General features: G+C 41.4%; 1 protein-coding gene across 1 annotated transcript; it reads left to right on the top strand.

Moving 5' to 3' along the window:
* The first annotated feature begins 333 nt into the window (after positions 1 to 333).
* engase (endo-beta-N-acetylglucosaminidase) lies at positions 334 to 20,050 on the top strand. Its single transcript, XM_030724948.1, has 14 exons — positions 334 to 467; positions 4,902 to 4,978; positions 5,057 to 5,258; positions 6,787 to 6,935; positions 7,123 to 7,277; positions 9,719 to 9,867; positions 10,018 to 10,189; positions 10,269 to 10,375; positions 10,935 to 11,046; positions 14,007 to 14,194; positions 14,289 to 14,428; positions 16,362 to 16,461; positions 16,563 to 16,674; positions 17,561 to 20,050. The coding sequence occupies exons 1-14, from the start codon at positions 382 to 384 to the stop codon at positions 17,957 to 17,959; spliced, it is 2,148 nt and encodes a 715-aa protein (XP_030580808.1). The 5' UTR covers positions 334 to 381; the 3' UTR covers positions 17,960 to 20,050.
* The last annotated feature ends 138 nt before the right edge of the window (positions 20,051 to 20,188 follow it).

Consider the following 20,188-nt stretch of genomic DNA (forward strand, 5'->3'; position numbering starts at 1 on the left):
ATCAACTTAATGTTAACCACGTGTCCTAAAAATTCTTTAAAATTATAGGATCAATTCTTTACCAGCTGTTTGCTAATGAAAACTGCTTTTAATGCAGTGTTTTCTTTCAACTGGATTTTGATGCCTATATTTTTTCGTACATCAGCACAGTGTACCATAGTGACATCAAAAATGATCAAAAAGCAAGAGCTTTTTTTTAATCACGTTATCGGAAACAGTTTCGTTGTTATCGAGTTTTGTCGTTTTTGTTTGTGAAAATTGCGCTTTTATTTTGAATGATTCAAGTCGGAAATTGTATGACGTCGTCGCTGGTTGAACGTCCGCTTCCTTTTTCTTAGGATAGTTTGACACTTCATTACTTTCTGTACGAAGTTCAATGAAATGGCGTCGGTTAGTGAAGGCCTCAAGCGCCCTTTACGAAGGACAAGAGAGGACGGAGAGGAGGATGATGGTGTCGCAGCGAAAAGGTACAAAATTCAAGGCTGCCGGTCACTGCATGCTACCCACGAGGGGCTTCTCATTACTTTCACTAGGCCTAAAAGTGATCATCTGCCAAAAAGTGATGTTTGTATTTGTTTTTGTTTTTCGTACGTCTAGTATCCTTGTTTATTTTGGTAAATAGGCTGTATTCAATATAATTTATGAAGGGATTATAGATATGTAAATAAAGAAATGACCTGTTTTCTAAGTATCCTTATGACTCTGGGTTATTGTACCTACTCTGTGATATACATTATAATCAGTCCAGTCGTTTTTGCCACTTAAAGTATCTTTATAGAAGTGTTAATGTTATATTTGTTACAATTTTTGCCGGCCTCTTGGCCAGGTCTCTCTTGAAACTTGGAGACTTTTTAAAGCATATATAAAAATCACTGCCAAAAACTGAGTGTAGCTTCTACCTTGTGATGGAAGTGTGCTTTCTGGCTCAAAATGCCTTGACAACATTCATTAGAGATATGTTTATGCATAGGTCAACAAGGCAGTGTTTCTTACTTCATAATACACTTTTTCTATAGCATACTCGTGTTTGCTGAAAAAGCATCTACTGTATGCAATTGAAAACATAAAAGGCTCCGTTCCATTTAGGTGACTTGGGTTCATGACACTTAATGGATCTCAGCCATCATTAAATCAACAGGCAAAAACCCGCCGTACAGAGAGGCCTGCGGCGCCTGTTTGCTCATTTATTAGAACACAGACATGTATAGTGGAGGAAGTTATTTGATTCCCTGCTGAATTTGCAAGTTTGTTCAATTACAGAGAAATGAAGAGTCTCTATTTTTTATAGTAGTTTAATTTTAATGGAGAGAGACAGGATATCAACCAAAACTCCAGGAAAAACACAATGCATAAAAGTTAGTTGATTTGCATGTAACTGAGTGAAGTATTTGACCCCAACGACCCAGCCAGCATTCTGGTTCTCACAGATTGGCTGTGTGTTCATGTGGCACACAGATTACAGTCAATCGGTCAATTACAAATACTCCTGATCTCAACTTGTCATGTTTATAAAGCACAAGATCTATTTCTTCCATTCCAACCTCTCCACCACCATGGGTGGGACCACAGAGCTGTCAAAGAACATCAGCGACAAGCTTGTAGACCTGCACAAGGCTGGAATGGGCTACAAGACCACCGGCAAGAAGCTCGGTGAGAAGGTGACAACTGTTGGAGCAATTATTCAGAAATGGAAGAAATATAAAATGACCATCAGTTGCCCTCGGTCTGGAGCTCCATGAAAGATCTTGCCTCATGGGGTGAGGATGATCATGAGAAAGGTGGTGGATCAGCCCAAAACTACAGGGAAGGAGCTTGTTAATGATCTGAAGGCAGTTGAACCACAGTCACCAAGAACACCCTTGGTAACACACTACGCTGTAATGGATTGAAATCTTGCAGCTCCCAAAAGGTCCCCCACTGTAATAGTCAGATGGCAAAAATAGCTGTTCATAAACACCAACCAATGAATACTAAATGTATATATTTCTTCTTCTTCTTCTTTGCAAGCTGACCATGTGAAGGATAAGCGGAAAAAGATGGATAGTCAATCTCCAGACTTAAACCGTATAGAGTGTGCATTTTAGAGGGGACTGAAGGGGGTAACCCCCAAAACCAACAATAACTGAAAGCCTGGAAAAGCATCACTAAAGAAGAATGCAAAAGTTTAGTGATGTCAAAGCCTTGATGCAGTTACTTAAAGTATCTAGTGACATTTTGATGGCAGCAGACTCTGGAGAGTTGACAGTTCTGGTTTTATTAGATCTCACCTCTACTTTTGATACCGTTGATCAGAGTATCATGATAAACAGGCTGATTACTGGTGTTGTTTTAGAATGGTTCATGTCATATTTATCAGAGAGAGATCTTTTAGTGTTCATATGAATCAAGTGATGTCTGAAACAACAGTTTTGTCTTGTGGGGTACCTCAGGGATCTGTTTTGGGTCCAGTTCTCGTTTTACTTATATCTATATAAGTTATTTTTTATATATATGTTATTTTTTATATATATTATATTATATTATATTATATTATATTATATTATATTATATTATATTACCGTATTTTCCGGACTATAGAGCGCACCATACTATAAGCCGCACCTACAAATTTTTTGGAAAAAACTGGAAACGTACATATATAAGCCGCACCGGGCTATAAGCCGCTGGTATCTCCGCCGCTCTCGGTTTTCCACAATTACTCGGCACTCAGCAGAGGGGGACAGACAACCCCAAATTTGAGTTATAACAAGTCAATTCACCATTGATTCGTTCATGCCGAGCTTACGTGCAGCGGCTCTATTTCCCTCCTGTAGTGCCAGGTCGATAGCCCTCAACTTAAAAGCGGCATCATAGGAAGTTCTTTTTGTGGTTTCCATGATGAGGGAGTTTGAAAAAAATCTCTTTTGTGCCTGCTGCTAGCACTTGTTGGCGCTTTCTTCTTTGATTTCCAACTTTGACGTCCCATGATTCATATCCTGCTAAAGAGCCCCCTGGTGGTTAAAGAAAAATCCACAGAAACGCCGCACCGGGCTATAAGCCGCATGGTTCAAAACGTGGGAAAAAAGTAGCGGCTTATAGTCCGAAAAATACGGTATATTATATTATATTATATTATATTATATAAGTAATTAAACTACGTTGTGGACACGGACAGCTGGAGACCCAGCGGCTGAGTAGTCATTTCTGTTATACTTCATAGACGTCTGCTTGAAGTCCACCACCTGGGGAGCGTGTGTAGTTGATGCATTGTAATGTAAATTGTCTCGAGTCTGTGTGGTCACATAAAGCAGGCAAGGATGCGGATGTCCCTGTGGACTCCTTCCCACTGTCACCAAGTGCTTGCTCATGGGGGGGGTCGTCTGATTGTGGGGTTTTCTCTGTGTTGTTGTAGAGTCTTTACCTCACAATATGAAGCGTCTGGAGACAACTGTTTGTTGTGATTTAGTGCTATATAAATAAAATTGAATTAACTGGGACTCAAGTGGATCTTAGCAGACTCACAAATACGAAAATAAAGGATTACACTGCTTCAAGCGGGGATTATACTTTATAGGTCTGCGAGTCTGGTTCCACTCAGGTCCCAGTGATGTAAATTTCATCATCAGACAGTTAGCATGAGGGTCCATGCAGACGTGACCATGCAGACTTCTCTGCAGAGAATTTACTTTACAACGCACCATCTGCACATGCTCCCAGGCACATGTGCAGGCGTCAAAGTATAATAGGAATGACTACTTGGGTCTCTAGCTGTCTGTGTCTGCAACGGAGTGTTATCTATTTTTAAGAAACAGACACACATACACACACTATAATAATTATAGTAAGATTTGCAGAAATATCTTCTGTGAAAAAAGGCTGCACTGCAGTTGTTAAAATTGTAATAAATCCCTTGTGGTGCCGAAAGTTATCCAAATGGACTTCTGCCCAAAGCCTAATAACCTGAAAGTTCTGAAGCATTAGTCATTTTGAAGTAGTTTTTTTACCCCACCCCTGGAGGGGGGAATGGGGTGTTGTTTTTGGTCTGTTTGTTCGTTAACAGTATTACAGCAAAATGACCAGCTTATTAATTTATTCCAGATTTGCACAAAAGATGGCCAGTAACCCCTGGATGACCTGATTAAACTTTTGCCATAATTGAGTCAAGGTCAGAGGTCAAGTTTTTCTGAAAATCTTGTGAACACAATAACTCAAGAATGGTGTGACCTAGCATGTTCAAATTCACACCATAGATGCATCTACTAAACATCTCAGAGAACTTAGCTCTTACAATAATAATGCGATCGCAGAAGGTGACTGCATTCTCACTGGTTTATATTTATTATGATTTTAGCATTTCTTATTTCTGGCTCTTATTTAGCATTTACGTATGCATTGATATGGTGAATAAAGTACCTAAGGTCCACTGAGACCTGCTGATCTTGTGCTTCCAGGGGATTCGTGCCACCTAAAGATCCTACTGCCAGGAGCCTGCGGGCCAGCACTGGCAGCTGACAGGATTTTTCTCTTCAGTCACTGAAGGCATCTTTTCATGCTTAAATATGGTTTAAAAGTGATCCAGATTCTGGATTTGCAGGCTACTTGAGTTTACTCTTTAAACAACAGGACAGTAGGATGTGTGTGTTATCTCAGTGATTCAGTGTTTAGAGTTCAGATCAGTGCTCGCACCACTTGTTTTGTTTTTTCATCTGCAACATTTGTAATGTCAGGGAACATTTTATGCCACACAACCTTCCAATGTTAAGGAACCCTATGAAGCTGAGCTTATTAATGCCAGTGAACATTTTATTGTTAGTATTTTCTTATTTCAATGAACTTTTGGGGAATAAAGTACACAGTTTAAACTAAAAAAAAAATAAGAAAATGAATCTCATCTCCTTTTTTTTTAAAAATCCTTTAATCAGGTTGGAATCTTGTTTGGATCAATCCATGGACTCAGTTATTTGTGAGGTCGTCAAGTATACACCGTCACCGCTACCAGGTGAGGTTACAAGTCTGAAACGGTCCGAGCTGTAGCTGGCATCTTGTACATTCTCATGCTGTTTCTTGTCTCCTCAAGACAAACATTATGATGTTGACACGACTGAACCAATCAGCTGCGGTCTTCATACGATGGATGAGCTGTTGTCGTGGAAAAGAAGTGAGGCAAACCCCTTCGGTGTGGCGGTAGTCCCTTTGGCACGTCGGGAGCCTCCTCTGGACTGCTGTCTACGACGGACCTTAGTGTCTCATGACATGATGGGCGGCTACCTCGATGACAGGTAAGGAGGGAGTGAGTGCATTTGTTTTCCAAGACCAATTTGCTAATTCAGAATTTTAAAGTAGTTAGTCGAATGCATACCAAAATATAATATGTTCTTTCTTTGCCTGTGGCCCACCTCTTCAAATCATGAAATTCAGCCAGGTTAATTATGGGTAACCTTGCTGACAGAGTTTAATATAGTGATAAAACAGGGCACCCAAACCTTGTACTTACTGACCTTATGAAAACACCCCTGGGTAAAGAAGACTGCTAAAATTGTTGTCTTGGGGAATACCTATATTTAGTTAACTCGCTGGAGTACAAACCTGTAATTACAGTCACATCTTTGTGTGTCTTCTTGATGGGGTATAATAGGTTTATTATGAGAGTCTTAAGTTTTTGCCAGCTTTCCTTCCTGACTTTACATAGACTATATTAATACAGCACTTTACACACACACACACACGCTGTGCTGCTTCGGCTGCAGCTGTGTTACTTTCAGCTTGTATTATGTGTTAAACCCCTTCATTGCACACACAGCTGGATTAAAAATGTATCGAATTTGTAACCACTTTCATGTAACGATTGAACATGAACATCCAAACAGGCTCAGTGTCTGTGTGTAGTGTTTCTGACTGGAACAGAGTGTGTGGCAGCCACGCACTATGGATGTTTTAGCAAGAGTGGACAGTTTGTATGAGAGGGTGACAGAGTGGCTCATCAATTCATCAGTTCAGTACAGAACAGGCCAAAACGACCCTTAGGTCACCAGGAAATGTTGTGGCGCACACGATGGCCTTCTCGTATGGAGAAGGGCTGCTGTACGACGACTGTGTAAGAGTACACAAGAATCAGGATTCGACACCATAACGCACATCCAGGGGACAAGCTAATCCACAGGCAGTCGCAGCATCTGCCTCGGCGCAGCCAGTCAGAAAGCAGGCAAATAAATGGCAGCTCGTTTGGGTGGGCGGAGCCCACCGCTGCCCACACTGAAGCTCCTCTGTGAGGGTTGCTGTGGGGTGGTTGCTATTTTTGGACATTCCTTCTCATCATTTTTGAAGCATGATATTTTTTTCCTTTAGAAAAAGAGCTGAACTTTGTCATCAGTCCTGTGGACCTTCTCAGAGGAGCACTGTGCCCCATCAACAGACACATTACCAAATTTAGACACACTTTTTCTGTTACTCCTTAAACTCAGCTCTTCCTCATTCTTCTTCCATGTAGTCCCTTTCTTTCAAAAAGCAAAATATGGTCAAACTGGACACCGTTGTTCCCTGATCTTGGGGCCCAGCTTGTATCAGTTGAAGTTTTGAGCTTTTTTCACCGAGTGTTAGAGTTGGGTGTGTAGCTGTTTCCACAGAGAAATTACAGCCAACAACATGTACTGTAAATATCTGTGTTTTCAGCTTTTGTTTCCCGGCTGCTGTAAGACTTCACTGGTGTGGGTCAATAGTTCACTCTCTTGCTGTTGTTTGTTGTGTGCCTACATTCACACCCATGCACTTGTATCCCATATCATGCTTTCTTCTGTTTCCTCTGTTAAGGTTTGTTCAGGGCACAAACGCAGAGGCTCCGTATGCTTTTTACCACTGGCAGTACGTAGATATTTTTAACTACTTCTCACACCACCTGGTAACTATTCCTCCTGCCGTGTGGACCAATGCTGCACATAAACACGGAGTCATCGTTATTGGTGAGCAGCAAGTCTCAATAAAACTGAAGCAGAGCCAGTTTAGTATCTCTGAACTGGTGTTTCAAATTTTACATGTTGGATATGCTAAATTCAGTAGAATTTGTTGGCAGAAAAAAGCTGCCTCTCTTTTCTTGTCTTTTCATGTTTTTACTGAAAAATTAAACGTTGTGCTGTGATTGGCCTACAGGGACTTTTATCACAGAGTGGACTGAGGGAGCCGCAGTGTGTGAGGCCTTCCTGAAAGATGAGGAGTCATACCGGGCGGTGGCTGATAAACTTGTTCAGATCAGCCACTGCTATGGCTTTGACGGCTGGCTCATTAACATAGAGAACATCCTCAGCGTGAGTAAAGCTTCTGTGCTGACCTCTTGTCAAAACACAGCCCGCTGTGCAGACTTACAGTTAGGCCCACAGGTTTTTGTACAATTAAACATTTTAAGAAGAAGAAACAGCCTTTATTGTCCCACAGAGGGGAAATTTGGGTGTAACAGCAGCCGCAGTTATTATAAATATAAGTAAAAATATAATAATTCACACTATTAAGAAAAGAATATAAATATATATAAAATCAACAAACAAGATTAACCTTAATACTACTAATAATAACACTATATACAATGTACATGATATGCCTGTGTGTTGAACCTTAACAGGCCGGACTATTTACAGTATATTATATATTATCCTACATTGTGTAGGTTATTGTGGTTTTTGTTGGGAGCAGTGATGGTTATAAAGTCTTACAGCTGCTGGGAGGAAGGATCTACGGTAACGCTCCTTTGTGCATTTAGGATGCAGCAGTCTGTCACTAAAGGAGCTCTCCAGCTCAGCAACAGTTTCATGCATGGGATGGGAGACCTTGTCCATCAGTGATGTTATTTTGGTCAGAGTCCTTCTGTCTCCCACCACCTGCACTGAGTCGAGAGGACATCCTAGGACAGAGCTGGCTTTCCTGATGAGCTTGTCTATCTTCTTCCTCTCAGCTGTAGATAAGCTGCTGCTCCAACATACTGCTGCATAGAAGATGGCTGATGCCACCACAGAGTCATAGAAGGTCTTCAGGAGTGTCCCCTGCACTCCAAAAGACCTCAGCCTTCTCAGCAGAATTTTTTTTTTTGTGTGATTGTGTGGTTCTGCCTCTGTACATCACCACAGTGGATTTTTAGATCAATCAGTCATGATGTGATTGACTTTAATTCAAAGGATTTAACATTAACTGTTTAGGAATTACAGCCATTTTTTTTTTATCCATCCCCCACCGAGCACAGGGTGTGTCTTTCAGCTCATCCAGGGAGAGACAAAGGTGTCTTTCAAGCCAGCCAAGAGATATAATCTCCAGCATGTTCTGTGTCTACAGAGGGGCCTCCTCCCGGTAGGACATGCCCAAAACACCTCACCCATGAGACATCCTGGACGCCTGAATGACCTCAGCTGGCTCATTTAGATATGGAAGAGCAGCATCTGTACTCCGAGTCCCTCCTGAATGAGCTGCTCACCCTATCTCTAAGGGAGAGCCCAGCCACTCTTCACTTCTTCTGCACTTATACATCATCTCATTCTTTTGGTCATTAGTCCGTGGCCATAGGTAAAGGTAGAAACACAGATCAATTGGTACATTGACAGCTTCGCTTTCACACTTAGTTTTCTTTACTTCACAACAGACTGGCACAGCATCCACATCGCTGCTGATGCCACACCAATCCACTCTCCCCTCACTCATGAACAAGACCCTGGTGTACTTAAACTGCCCTTTTCCACTGGAGAACCATGGCCTGGGATGTCATGGATTGGATTTAGCAGCAGTCATGGGAGGACCGCTACCCAATTCATGCCATCAGTCATGAGTACCAGTCCATAATTTACAACAGGAACACTTCAGGTGCCAGTTCATCTCACAGGGTGATCGGGCGACTCTAAGCCACGATAGCCCTGGTTTGACTCCAACCCGCGGCCTTTTGCTTTGTGTCTTCCCCAGCGATCTTCACTATCTGCCTCATGATGGCAAAAAACCCCAAAAAAATGTTTAAAAAAAAAAAAAAAAAGAATAGTTCAAACAAGTGATTGAGAATATAAACTCATGGCTCCATGAAGTCATAGAGCAACGGAGCCGAGAGGCCATTTTCCTGTACACTTGTATACAGACTGGAAACTGTACTGGGAAGCTAAATCCATTTTATACACAGTATTTGGCTGTAAGTAGTAATATACTGTTTTCCCTGAAATGGCAATGCTGGCAGTCTTTTGTCAGTAGATGTGCAGGCAGCTGCTTCTAGATAGGTCTTCTCTAATCTAACCTATTAAATCACTGCAAAGGCCAGAGAAACAAACAAAAAACAGCTAAACCTGTCATTAATAACACTCTGCTGAGTATTTACCTTTTACTCTACTTTTTATTGGACCATCTACAGACTTAAGAAACTACTCAGTCCTGCACTACTGAAGTACACTTTGACTTGTGGCTCAGGAGGTAGAGCAGGGGGTTCGATCCCTGCCTGCTCCAGTCTGACCCCCGAGTTGCTCCCGATGCATTCATCGGAGTGTGAATGTGTGTATGAATTTTAGATAGAAAGCACTTCGATGTAGCAAAAAGTTCTTGTATAAATGTTTACGTGAATAAAGACATGCAGTATAAAGTGCTCTGAGTGCTTGAGCAGAGTAGAAAAGAGCTAAATAAGAACCAAGTTTATCATTTGTGCTGAACTGTTGAAAAACGTGAACAGATTGCACGTCGGTGTCAGTCTTGCCACCTGTCACAGACCACGTGTGCTGCTGTGTGCTTGCAGGAGGCTGCGGTGCAGAATGCGCCCTTGTTTCTGCGCTATCTGACGGACCAGATGCATGAGCGAGTGCCCGGCAGCCTTGTGCTGTGGTATGACAGTGTAATTGACAGTGGACAGCTAAAATGGCAGAACGAACTCAACCAGTCCAACAGGTAGATACAAGGAGCAAATGTTTCCTTGATGACTGAAAACGAATGAATTTATTGTCCACAGAAATGTGTCCGACCTTTGAGGTCACGATTAAAGCAGCCTGTCATTTCCTCCCAAACGCTTATTTAGCCATTTCAATCTTGCCATACCAGGGTGTTTTTTGATGCTTGCGATGGTTTCTTCACCAACTACAACTGGAAGGAGGAGAACCTGAAGGGGATGGAGAACTACCTCTGGGCCCAAGGCCGCCAGGCCGACATCTACGTTGGAGTGGACGTGTTTGCCCGAGGAGAGGTGGTGGGAGGAATGTTTGAAACAAACAAGGTAAGGGACCGTGAACTGCCTGTTTGTGATGAAGTGGATCGCTGGTGCTGTGCAGTGTGTGATTTTTGGTTGTCTGCAGGCGCTGGAGATCATTCGGAAGCACAACTTCTCTGCAGCCATCTTTGCTCCTGGCTGGGTGTATGAGAGTCACAATGACAAGAGTAAATTCCGCAAGAATCAGGACAAGTGAGACTGGTGCAACAATCAGACCGTATTTAAAGATGGATGTAGCCACCATGAAGTCACCCACAGGTTTGCGAAGCCCTGTTCTGAAGCCTTAAGTTGAGCGTTTTGCCGTCACTATCGTACTGTTTTGAAACCAGATGTGACGATCAAGGTGCAGCTCTGACTGTGAAACCAAATGAAATTGTGCACTCAGCGGCTATTGACTGGTCAACGGCAGAGCAAAGCATACTGTGCTTTATCTTTCTTTTGGACTTATGTTTCTAATTATGAGATCCATAATTACAAAAAGAGCATCATGTTATGCTGAGTGAGACCTGGAGACTACCAACTGAGCCCATAAACTCACCAGAAATGTGAGGATAGGAGAAGGGAGCTGAGGGTCTTTTTCACATTGGTTATAAAAAGATTAAGTGCCTGAGGAGTCAGCCCTCGGTGCCCACTGGAAAGAACTTTTGAGAACTGTAAGCTACATCCATCTTTTACATACAGTCTATGTGGAAAAATGGATATGGGGCATGTTGGTCAGTGTAAAGACTGAGATGGTCTGTCCTGTGTGCAGGTTCTGGGCTCTTTTGTCAGACTACCTGTACATCCACCGAGGAGTCTCACTTCTTCCCTTTGTCTCCTCCTTCTGCCAGGGCTTTGGGAAGACTGTCTACTGGCAAGGACAGGTACTGAAGTAATATTTACTTATTTGTTACACTACTTGTTATATAACATTTGTATTATTCCTTAACATCCCCTTTGTAAATGCCAGTTAACAATATAACACCAAACTTTCTTTTACATAAATGTCTTTTTTAATAAGGAGAACATAAAGAAGATTTTTCTTTTAGTAGCAGTTTTACAGCAAAGTCAGTGAAAAACAGCCCATGGAGCAGAAATGTTGTGCTGACAGTGAATCTACTGTAGGAATGAGTACAGTTAGAAAAAGGTATGATTCTATAAGCTGTTTGATCACATTTTATTTCCTAAATTCCTTCCTTCCTTCCTCCCTTCCTCCCTCCCTCAACCCCAATCAAGCTTTATCTGTTTGGCTAGGGTCCACATCAGCATCCCTCTTGGTCTAGGGGTCTGCTAACGTTGTGTTAGCATCATAGATTGTGTAGAAATGATGTTATCATGTTGTGTTTTCAGGTGCTTGTATAGGTTTAATGCCCTCAGTGGCAGATTGTTGTTTCTGGACTGAGTACAGCTGAATCTTTACCGTCGCTGTGCATCTCTACTCCTTAAAAACGTGTGGGTTGCTCTGCCATTTTTATCTCCCACATGAACCCCAGCAGCAACTTAGACAGTGATTTGTATCATTTGTCAGTTATGTTGATTGTTTTTGAGAACAGAGATTTGATCTTTTCCTTTCGAGAAGGATAATCCTGTATATCCTATTCTAAAATAGGTTATAAAAGAGGCACCAAAACACCTTTAATTAGTATTTAGAGAATTAGACCAGCTGTTTTTATGGCTGCTACACAGATGACGTGTATGTACCACAGGCCTTCAAGGTGGCTGTAATTAAACCGCTACTTAAAAAGCCATCACTGACCCAGCTGTCTTAGCTAATTATAGGCCAATCTCCAACCTTCCTTTTCTCTCAAAGATTCTTGAAAGAGTAGTTGTAAAACAGCTAACTGATCATCTGCAGAGGAACGGTTTATTTGAAGAGTTTCAGTCAGGTTTCAGAATTCATCACAGTACAGAAACAGCATTAGTGAAGGTTACCAATGATCTTCTTAGAGCCTCTGACAGTGGACTCATCTCTGTTCTTGTCCTGTTGGACCTCAGTGCAGCTTTGATACTGTTGACCATAACATTTTATTACAGAGATTAGAGCATACTATAGGTATTAAAGGTACTGTACTGCAGTGGTTTGAATCATATTTATCTCATAGACTCCAATGTGTTCATGTAAATGGGGAGTCTTCTTTACACACTAAGGTTAATTATGGAGTTCCACAGGGTTCTGTGCTAGGACCAATTCTATTTACATTATACATACATTGTCTCTGTCTCTCTTCCACAGTGTGTCTTTTGTCCTGTCTCTCTCCCCTCAGCCCCCCCTCAGCAGATAACCCCCCCTCCCTGAGCCTGGTTCTGATGGAGGTTTCTTCCTGTTAAAGGGAGTTTTTCCTTTCCACTGTCACCAAGTGCTGCTCATAGGGGGTCGTTTAGACTGTTGGGTTTTCTCTGTATTATTGTAGCGTCTTTACCCACAATACAAAGCGCCTTGAGGTGACTGTTATGATTTGGTGCTATATAAATAAAATTGAACTGAATTGAATTGTGCAGCCCATTGATTCATGCATTTTTCAGTCTGAAATTAGCTGTTTTAGCTCTCTTCTGCCTTTCTTCTAAATGGGGCTTTTCCTCACAAACAAAAGGTTTGAACAGCAGGTGGGTGGTCCTCTCAGTCACAGAGCTTTGTGACTGAGAGGACCATATTCAGGATGTTCGCTCTCACTGACATTACACAGAAAAAAAGAGTTAAACAGTTTGAAGCCTGAGCTTTTGGCTCACAGGGCTTACTCATGTAATATGAGCATTCACTGTTGTATGGAAACAGTATATACACTCAAGAAAGTACATCCCTGTCAATTATAAGGTCTTACATATAAGGACATATGTGCGTTGGTCTTGTTTGTCCAAAGGACATCATTCCAGAAGTCTTGTGGTTTGTTCAGATCCAGTTTTGCTGCCAGGTTCTTTTCAGAGAGAAGAGGCTTTCTCCTACAGCTCTCCAAAAAAAGCCATACTTGTTCAATCTTTTTCTAACTGTATGGTCATGAACTGTAACGTGGGCAGCACGGCGATGCGGTGGTTAGCACTGTTGCCTCACAGCAATTAGGTCCTAGGTTCAAATCCACCATCTGCTCGGGGCCTTTCTGTTTGAAGCTTGCATGTTCTCCCCTGTCCAGGGTGGACCTCACCCCCTGCTAGCTGAGATAAGCTCCAGCCCCTCCGTGACCCTGAATTGGATTGATGGATGAGGTTTAATATTTAACTCATAAGGCCTGTAGAGTCTGAGATGTAGCTCCTGGGATGTCCCAGTAAATTACTTCAAACTGTGTAGAAATGGTCTTATAACCCTTCCCACACTGATGGACAGCAGCAGTTGTTTCTCTAAGATCCACACCTGAATGCTCCAGACTAGCAAACTGCCAGAATGTCTGTTTTCATAGAGTTGGTCACACTCGTGGTTGATCGTTGAATCAAGTGCGTTTGATTAGCAGCACCTGGCTCCTACTTACCCTCTTAATTCATGTGATAGATGGCACAGTGTAAGATGTCATGTTTTGTAATTCATCTAAGGTTGTATTTAAATAAAACCTGCTAAGGACCAGATTATTTTTACTATGTCCTGGTAAACCTTAGCATTTAAAGAGGGTGCACTTTCTTTTTGTCATGACTGTATATGATGGAAAAAAGAAAAACAAAGTCATGAAATAAGAATATGGAGCAAGCCAAAATGTGTGTAACAGGTCCTCTTTAGCCTGACATGTTAGTTGTTACTTAAATGTTATCATGTATTTAACCACATTATTTGGTTTATTGGGTAAGCTGCTGAAATACTAACATTGTTTATTCGGTAAAATGTGCAGAATAAATACTTTTTGCTTGCTTTCTGTGTATGCAGCATGAGACAAAGAGAAGCTGGTTCAATCTGACTGCCCAGGAGATTCAGCCTCTGTACTACCAGCAGGCTCTGGAGGGTCAGGGCTGGCTGAGGAGCTCTGGCTGCCCAGAGGATGCCTGGAATGGAAGTTGCTCGTTGCTGCTGGACGGACTCATCCCTGCAAGTCACACCGCTCCAGTTTGTGCCAAGTGTGTTGGTTTGTTTGGTTTAGCCTTTATTTTAGCTTAGTTTCTACCCATTCCCCAGCTCATGCATAGTATTCCCATTGTTTCCTTGTGTCAGGATCTTCTCCATCCATGTACCCCTGGCGTCCAGTACGCTGGTGAGCCTCGTCTACAAGGCGTCTCCTGGGATTGCAATGTCTTTGGAGCTGATGACAGCTGATGCCACTCAGTGCACATGTGATGTGCAGGAAGTCAAACGTGAGTTTCTTAAGGAACCTACAAAGAAAAAAAAAAAGGTCTTGCATTACCACCATTAAGTCTGAGAACAGAGGATCACTGCTTATTTCAGACTGCAAAATCCCTTACTGCTTTGGGTTGGTTTACATTACATAGCGCCTGTAATGGCTGCATGACTGCAGACACCTGTTTGGATGGGTGTTCTGGAACGTACTTTTTGTTGTACAATGATAATAAAGTTTAATCTAATCTAATCTGAGAACATTTCAAAGGGGCAGACTGATTAAAAACTGAAAGCAGGCTGATTTTCATGTGTAAAGTTGGCAGATCATTTCTCAGCCTGTGAAATTAAGCTTGTATGCTGTCGGTTGTTGTTGCAAACTGTTACATTATTGAGTTTCTTTATAGGAAATGGCAGTTCATGGAGTGTCCCTTTAAAAAAAAAAAAGTGTAAAAGTAAGAACTACCTAAATAAGACTTACAATTAAGGTATACCCCCCCCCCCCCCCACACACACACACACACACACAAAATAGGATATATAAACTTATTTTTATTGTATAAGTAAATTGTTAACATGTGACCCTAAAGTTAGGAGGATTGCACTAAACTGACCCTCTGTAGCCCATATGAGCACATGCTAATCTAGAGCTGATAGAGTAATGGTTGAAACCAACTATTAAACACAAATGTCAATACAGTGAAGCCACTGGTTCACGGCTCTTTCTTCTAACATTCATACAAGAACTTTTTCTACATCTACATGTACAGGTACATAAAACCAAGCACCTAGGCATGCAGACAGCTTCTGCCAGCATCAGTGAAAGAATGGGTCGCTTTCAGGAACTCCAGTGTGGTACCGTAATACGATGATACCTGTGCAACAAGTCAAATTGTGAAATTTCCTCATTACTAAATATTCCAGTCAACTGTTAGTGGGATTATAACAAAGTGGAAGTGACTGGAAACGACAGCAAAGGCTAGCAAGCTTGGTCGCCAAGCTGCATCGATAAACTATATGGAAGCAACGCATAGACATGCATGTGTGTTACATATTTCTATTAAAATGCTTTATACTTTGGAGAGGACCAGGAGCCTTACCAGCATCCATCCAGAGCCATAAAAAACTATCCTCAGCATTTAAGTTTTATTGTATGTTTGTTGTGTTTAACTTAATTTTTAACTGCAATAGCGAAGCCATTTTCCAACTTTAGCATAATTAAAATATTTGTTATTATATTTGATCTTATTTTAAGAGGGACAAAGAGTTCAACAACAGATGGTGTGGCCCCCACAGAGCCCTGATCTCAACATCAGGGATTATTTAGGATTACGTGAAGAGACAGAAGACACCGAGACAGTTTAAATCCACAGAAGAACCGTGACAAGTTCTCCAAGATGCTGAACAGCAGGCCTTACAAGAACCTTAAAAACAGGGTACAAGTAAATGGACTAGTTCTTATAGAGCACTTTTCTACACTGAGTACTCATACAGCATGCCTTATACAACATGTTTACATTCACCCGTTCACACAAGCACTTCCATGTGGATCTAAGCTAAGTACTTACTGTCTGACATTCACACACATTCATACTCCGACGCTTGTGTCAGAGAGCCAACCTTCTGATTAGTAGGTGACCTGCTCACCTCCTGAGCTACAGCCACCCTAGGTGCTGTGTCGAGGTGCAAAAAAAGGCACTACTATGCAGTGTGTGTGTGAAAATGAGCATTTATTATATATTTATATTTATTAAAAAGGCATCCTTCATTCTCACATTACTATTGATGTCTAAACCTGTTGTATAGCTCTGTTTGTCAAGCTCAGGGACTTCAGTTTCAGACAGTTGTTGGATTCAGCATTTAGTTGCTCAAAGGTTTGTGGTCCTGACTCCAGACCTGACCATTTGAAATCACACAGCATTGGCTGTACTTGTTTTTTTTGTGTGTCTGCAGTTACCAGTGTGTCCCCAGAAGTCCTGGATAATGGGCACCAGTTAGTGAACCAGTTCACTCAGCTATATGGAAACTTGAATCCAAATGGTTGGACCATCAGGTATGGTGAGCACTAACAGCTGAGTTTTATAGTTAAATGGATTTAAATTTCTCTATGGAGTTAAAATTAAAAAAAATTTGCATTTGCAATATTCTGAGCAGATGTTCACAGCTGGAGCTTCGTGACTGCATTCTTCGAGAAGTTTGTGTGAAGATCGAGCGGACCGGACAGCCTAAGGACATGCCTTTCAGCTGCAGAGTGGGAGAACTCATGGTGAGACAGTTGGAACAAGCTCTGCTCCATGTACTCCCTGAAGTGTCTGCTGTTAGAGATTCCAGTGGAAGCTGGAGCTGGCAACCACAAATGGGCTTGTGTGGCAGTTATACTCCGGTACACGTCTTAGTTAGTTATTAGCTACACATCACATGCAGGCGATCGTAAAGTTATTGGTTAGAACAGAGGGAAACTATGAGGATATGCTCGCTGGATGGGTTTATGAGTGCATTGTTTTAGACCAGAGGTGTTAAAAATGCGCCCCGGGGGCCAAACTGGCTCACCAGAGTGTCCAGTGAAGTCATATCTGCTGCAGTTGCTGTTGAGGTGATGCCAGTGTTACTACACAGGAGTGAAAATGTAGTTAAATGTATTTCCAGCTCACAACAAGCTGTTTAAATCACGAATGATAAAATTCAATAGTTTGGTTTAGTTTCAAAAGCTCATCATGTTTTTGTGTGTTTTTGTAGCTCCACTGTGTTCTGTAATGCATATGTAATCAGTCATATTGTTGAACTTGCATTTTTTTTAAATTACAGGCTGTTCATAACCTACTTTTAAATTTATTTTATTTTTTAATGAATGGCTTATGAAATGCAAAGTTTTTTTGAACATATCTATACTTTAAAAATATTCCTATTCAATTGTTTTACTGTTCCAACTGGGATTGCCCAGGAACACACCCTCCAAGTGTGAAGCAGATTAAATGAACAGCTGTCACGACAGACAGAGAAATACTGGACAGAGAGTTTTGTGATCAAATATATTTCAGCTTTTGTTTTTTGACTGTCTTAATATCAGCAGCAAGGGTTATGGATTTTCTTTAAGAAATCATCAAGCTTGTAACCTGAACCTGACTCTTCCTCTTTTCTTGTCTCTCTATAAGGTCTTAGATGTAGCCAGTCTGCAGGTGCCCTCAGACAGGATTCAGGGCCTGTGCATTGATGATGTGGTGTGGCTGCACGGTGCTGGGACCTCTCCAGAGCCTGCTACCTACCTGCTCCTCAACGCCACTCTGCGCTGGGACTACCCTGCCAGCCTTGTACGTCACTTCAAGGTGTACTGGCGACAGCTGAGAGGACCTCATCCCAGCATCCCCCCGGGTCAGCTGGTTCTGGTGGGCCGGTCGTATTCCAACCTATTCAGGGTGACGGAGCTCAGAGTGCCAGAACCTCCCAGCCTGCTGGAGCTGGTGGTGGAGCCAGTGAGCAAGATGGGCCTCCGAGTTCCAGAGAGCCACTGGGGAAGAAGAAGCCTCAGCTACACAGAGGATGTCACAAAATGAGTTTTACACAAAGACCAGCTAACTGCATCTCCATTACTCTCATGCTATGATGACAATAACACGGAAGTGCTCATCCTCATTGTGTCAGTTGCTGACTGCCCACAGCAGTTGTTGTCTACCTTTTATATCTGAAATTCACAAAACTGGAAGTGACCAAAGAATGTCACTACTCAGGACTCTTATTTAAACAGAACTCAATGCCGTGGATCTCAAAGAACCAGACTTTTCCCAGGATTAATGTGCATCAGCATAGGTTTAGGAACCCCGCCAATACTGGAGACAGTCCCACTCAAAAATTACACCGCGGAGGAGAAAAAATACTTGATTTTGAAATCTTTAACTCGCGTACTTTTATTTTGAAGGCGCAACATAGCGGGAGGAGTCAAACTCCTTTGAATGAGGTAAAACGGTCTGTCGGGAATGATGCCATGAATATGGTTGTTTATAACGTCTTGTTGTCAGTTTACTTTAATATATAGAAACCAAATCTTTGTCATTCATGTTAATCCTGGAATGACATGATCATTATGCTTGATAAAAGACTCAAGCCATTTTGTTTGGTAGTTTGCCCACGGCTTACGATTATAAAACATATGTAAATTATACATGCAGTAATATACACAACATGATTTTTCAAGAAACATTTGAAAAAGAACAAAGTAAAAGTTCAAATAGCATTTTTTATGTTTTGTTCAGAGTATTTAGGGATCTGTCAGGTTTCCAATATGTGTCCCCCCAACAGTAAACTCATTCCTACGCCCTTGTGCATCAGTGATGTAATCAGCAATCATCCACATGAAGAATCGTAAAGGTTTCTAATGTCTTGTTAAATTTGAACTGAGACTGTTTTGAGGCCTTACCCAGTATACTAATGTATACAGTATTTCATATTAGGCTTTGTCAGTTTAATATCTGTTTATTAATGTAACAACAAGAAGGTTCCACAAGAAAACTGGATAACAGAAGGATATTTTCAAAAAGGTTTTAATCAAAGGGTTATAAAATTGCTACTGGAATTATAAACAGTCTGTACCGTGAAACCTGTGATGATCGGAAGTTTATCCAGAGAACGGGCACATTTGGGCCCCATCTGGGCTTCTTTTGGCTCAGTTGCAGTATTGACAAGTGTTGACTTTTGGGTTGCTTACAATACAGCAGATGAAGCAGATGGTTGTTGGGCCATATCTGACAGCCTCCCTGCTTTTTATTTAGCTGTTTCAGCCTCTGAAAGGTTACCGCACTTGGAGTTAACACCAACCTTTGATCTGCTTAATTTATCATGGAATAATGAAGGAACAGGTCTCACCTGACCATGAAACTGTTTTATAGGCGATTTTCCAGTTAGCATACATAAAAAGTTTGTAATTCCTTATTTCTTATCTTAAGCTGTAAAATGCTAATGCTAGCATGCTAACATACCAAAGTTTCACAGGTAGTTTACGCCTTACAGGGTTAACATTTGCTAATTAGCGCTCAGTCATAGTGCACCTGAGGCTGATGGGAATGACATTCCTGCTAATTTTATGTGGTTATCTACGGTGTTTGGGAAAAGGCTGACACTTTCATTTCCAGTGTGTCCCCAGAGTTTTGCTGCTAATGAGGCCAGAGCTAAAGTCTGTCCATCCCACCCAGCAATGGTGAAGCCAGTGCTTCCCCTCTGAAAACCTGCCTAAACCTAATGGTTATACAGTATCCATTTTCTGCCTTATTACTATAATGGTATCAGATAAATGCTTGTAATACAGGTTTTTGATAACTATATGATATCAACTGTTTGCATAACAATGGAAATTCTTTTTTAATATCAAAAGGTAAACAATGACCTCACTCTGTGCTCAATGTTAGAAGTTTTGGTTGTGTATGACATTTAAGGTTTGAAATATATATTATTGTGCAAAAGCCTTGAGCCACCTCACGTTTCTCTATTTTGCTTCCAAGGATCCAGAGTGTCTTGGAATTTATTAATCGCTTTGGCTTAAAAAAAGAAAACACACACACACACACACACACACACACAATATTGCTTGCACATTAGACAGCTTGGTGAAGAACCCTTTTTTAAAATGGCATTTTTAGGCAGTAGCAACTTGTCAAAAAAAACAAAAAAAACCCAAAAAGTTCTTATTTCTCATTTAATCTATGAAAAATGCCAAAGAACAGTATTTTTTCCAAATCTTGTCAAAACTGTGCAAACTGTTTTTGCCTTATATACACTGCATTTCCATTTTT

This window comes from Archocentrus centrarchus, unplaced genomic scaffold, assembly GCF_007364275.1.
Source record: "Archocentrus centrarchus isolate MPI-CPG fArcCen1 unplaced genomic scaffold, fArcCen1 scaffold_43_ctg1, whole genome shotgun sequence".
Taxonomy (NCBI): Eukaryota; Metazoa; Chordata; class Actinopteri; order Cichliformes; family Cichlidae; genus Archocentrus; species Archocentrus centrarchus.

What these genes read in the sequence shown, in the direction of transcription:
- engase (XM_030724948.1), top strand. Translation starts at nt 382, where the DNA reads ATGGCGTCGGTTAGTGAAGGCCTCAAGCGCCCTTTACGAAGGACAAGA. An exon ending in TACACCGTCACCGCTACCAG is followed by an intron (nt 4,979 to 5,056) that starts GTGAGGTTACAA and finishes TGTCTCCTCAAG; the next exon opens with ACAAACATTATGATGTTGAC. An exon ending in ACACGGAGTCATCGTTATTG is followed by an intron (nt 6,936 to 7,122) that starts GTGAGCAGCAAG and finishes ATTGGCCTACAG; the next exon opens with GGACTTTTATCACAGAGTGG.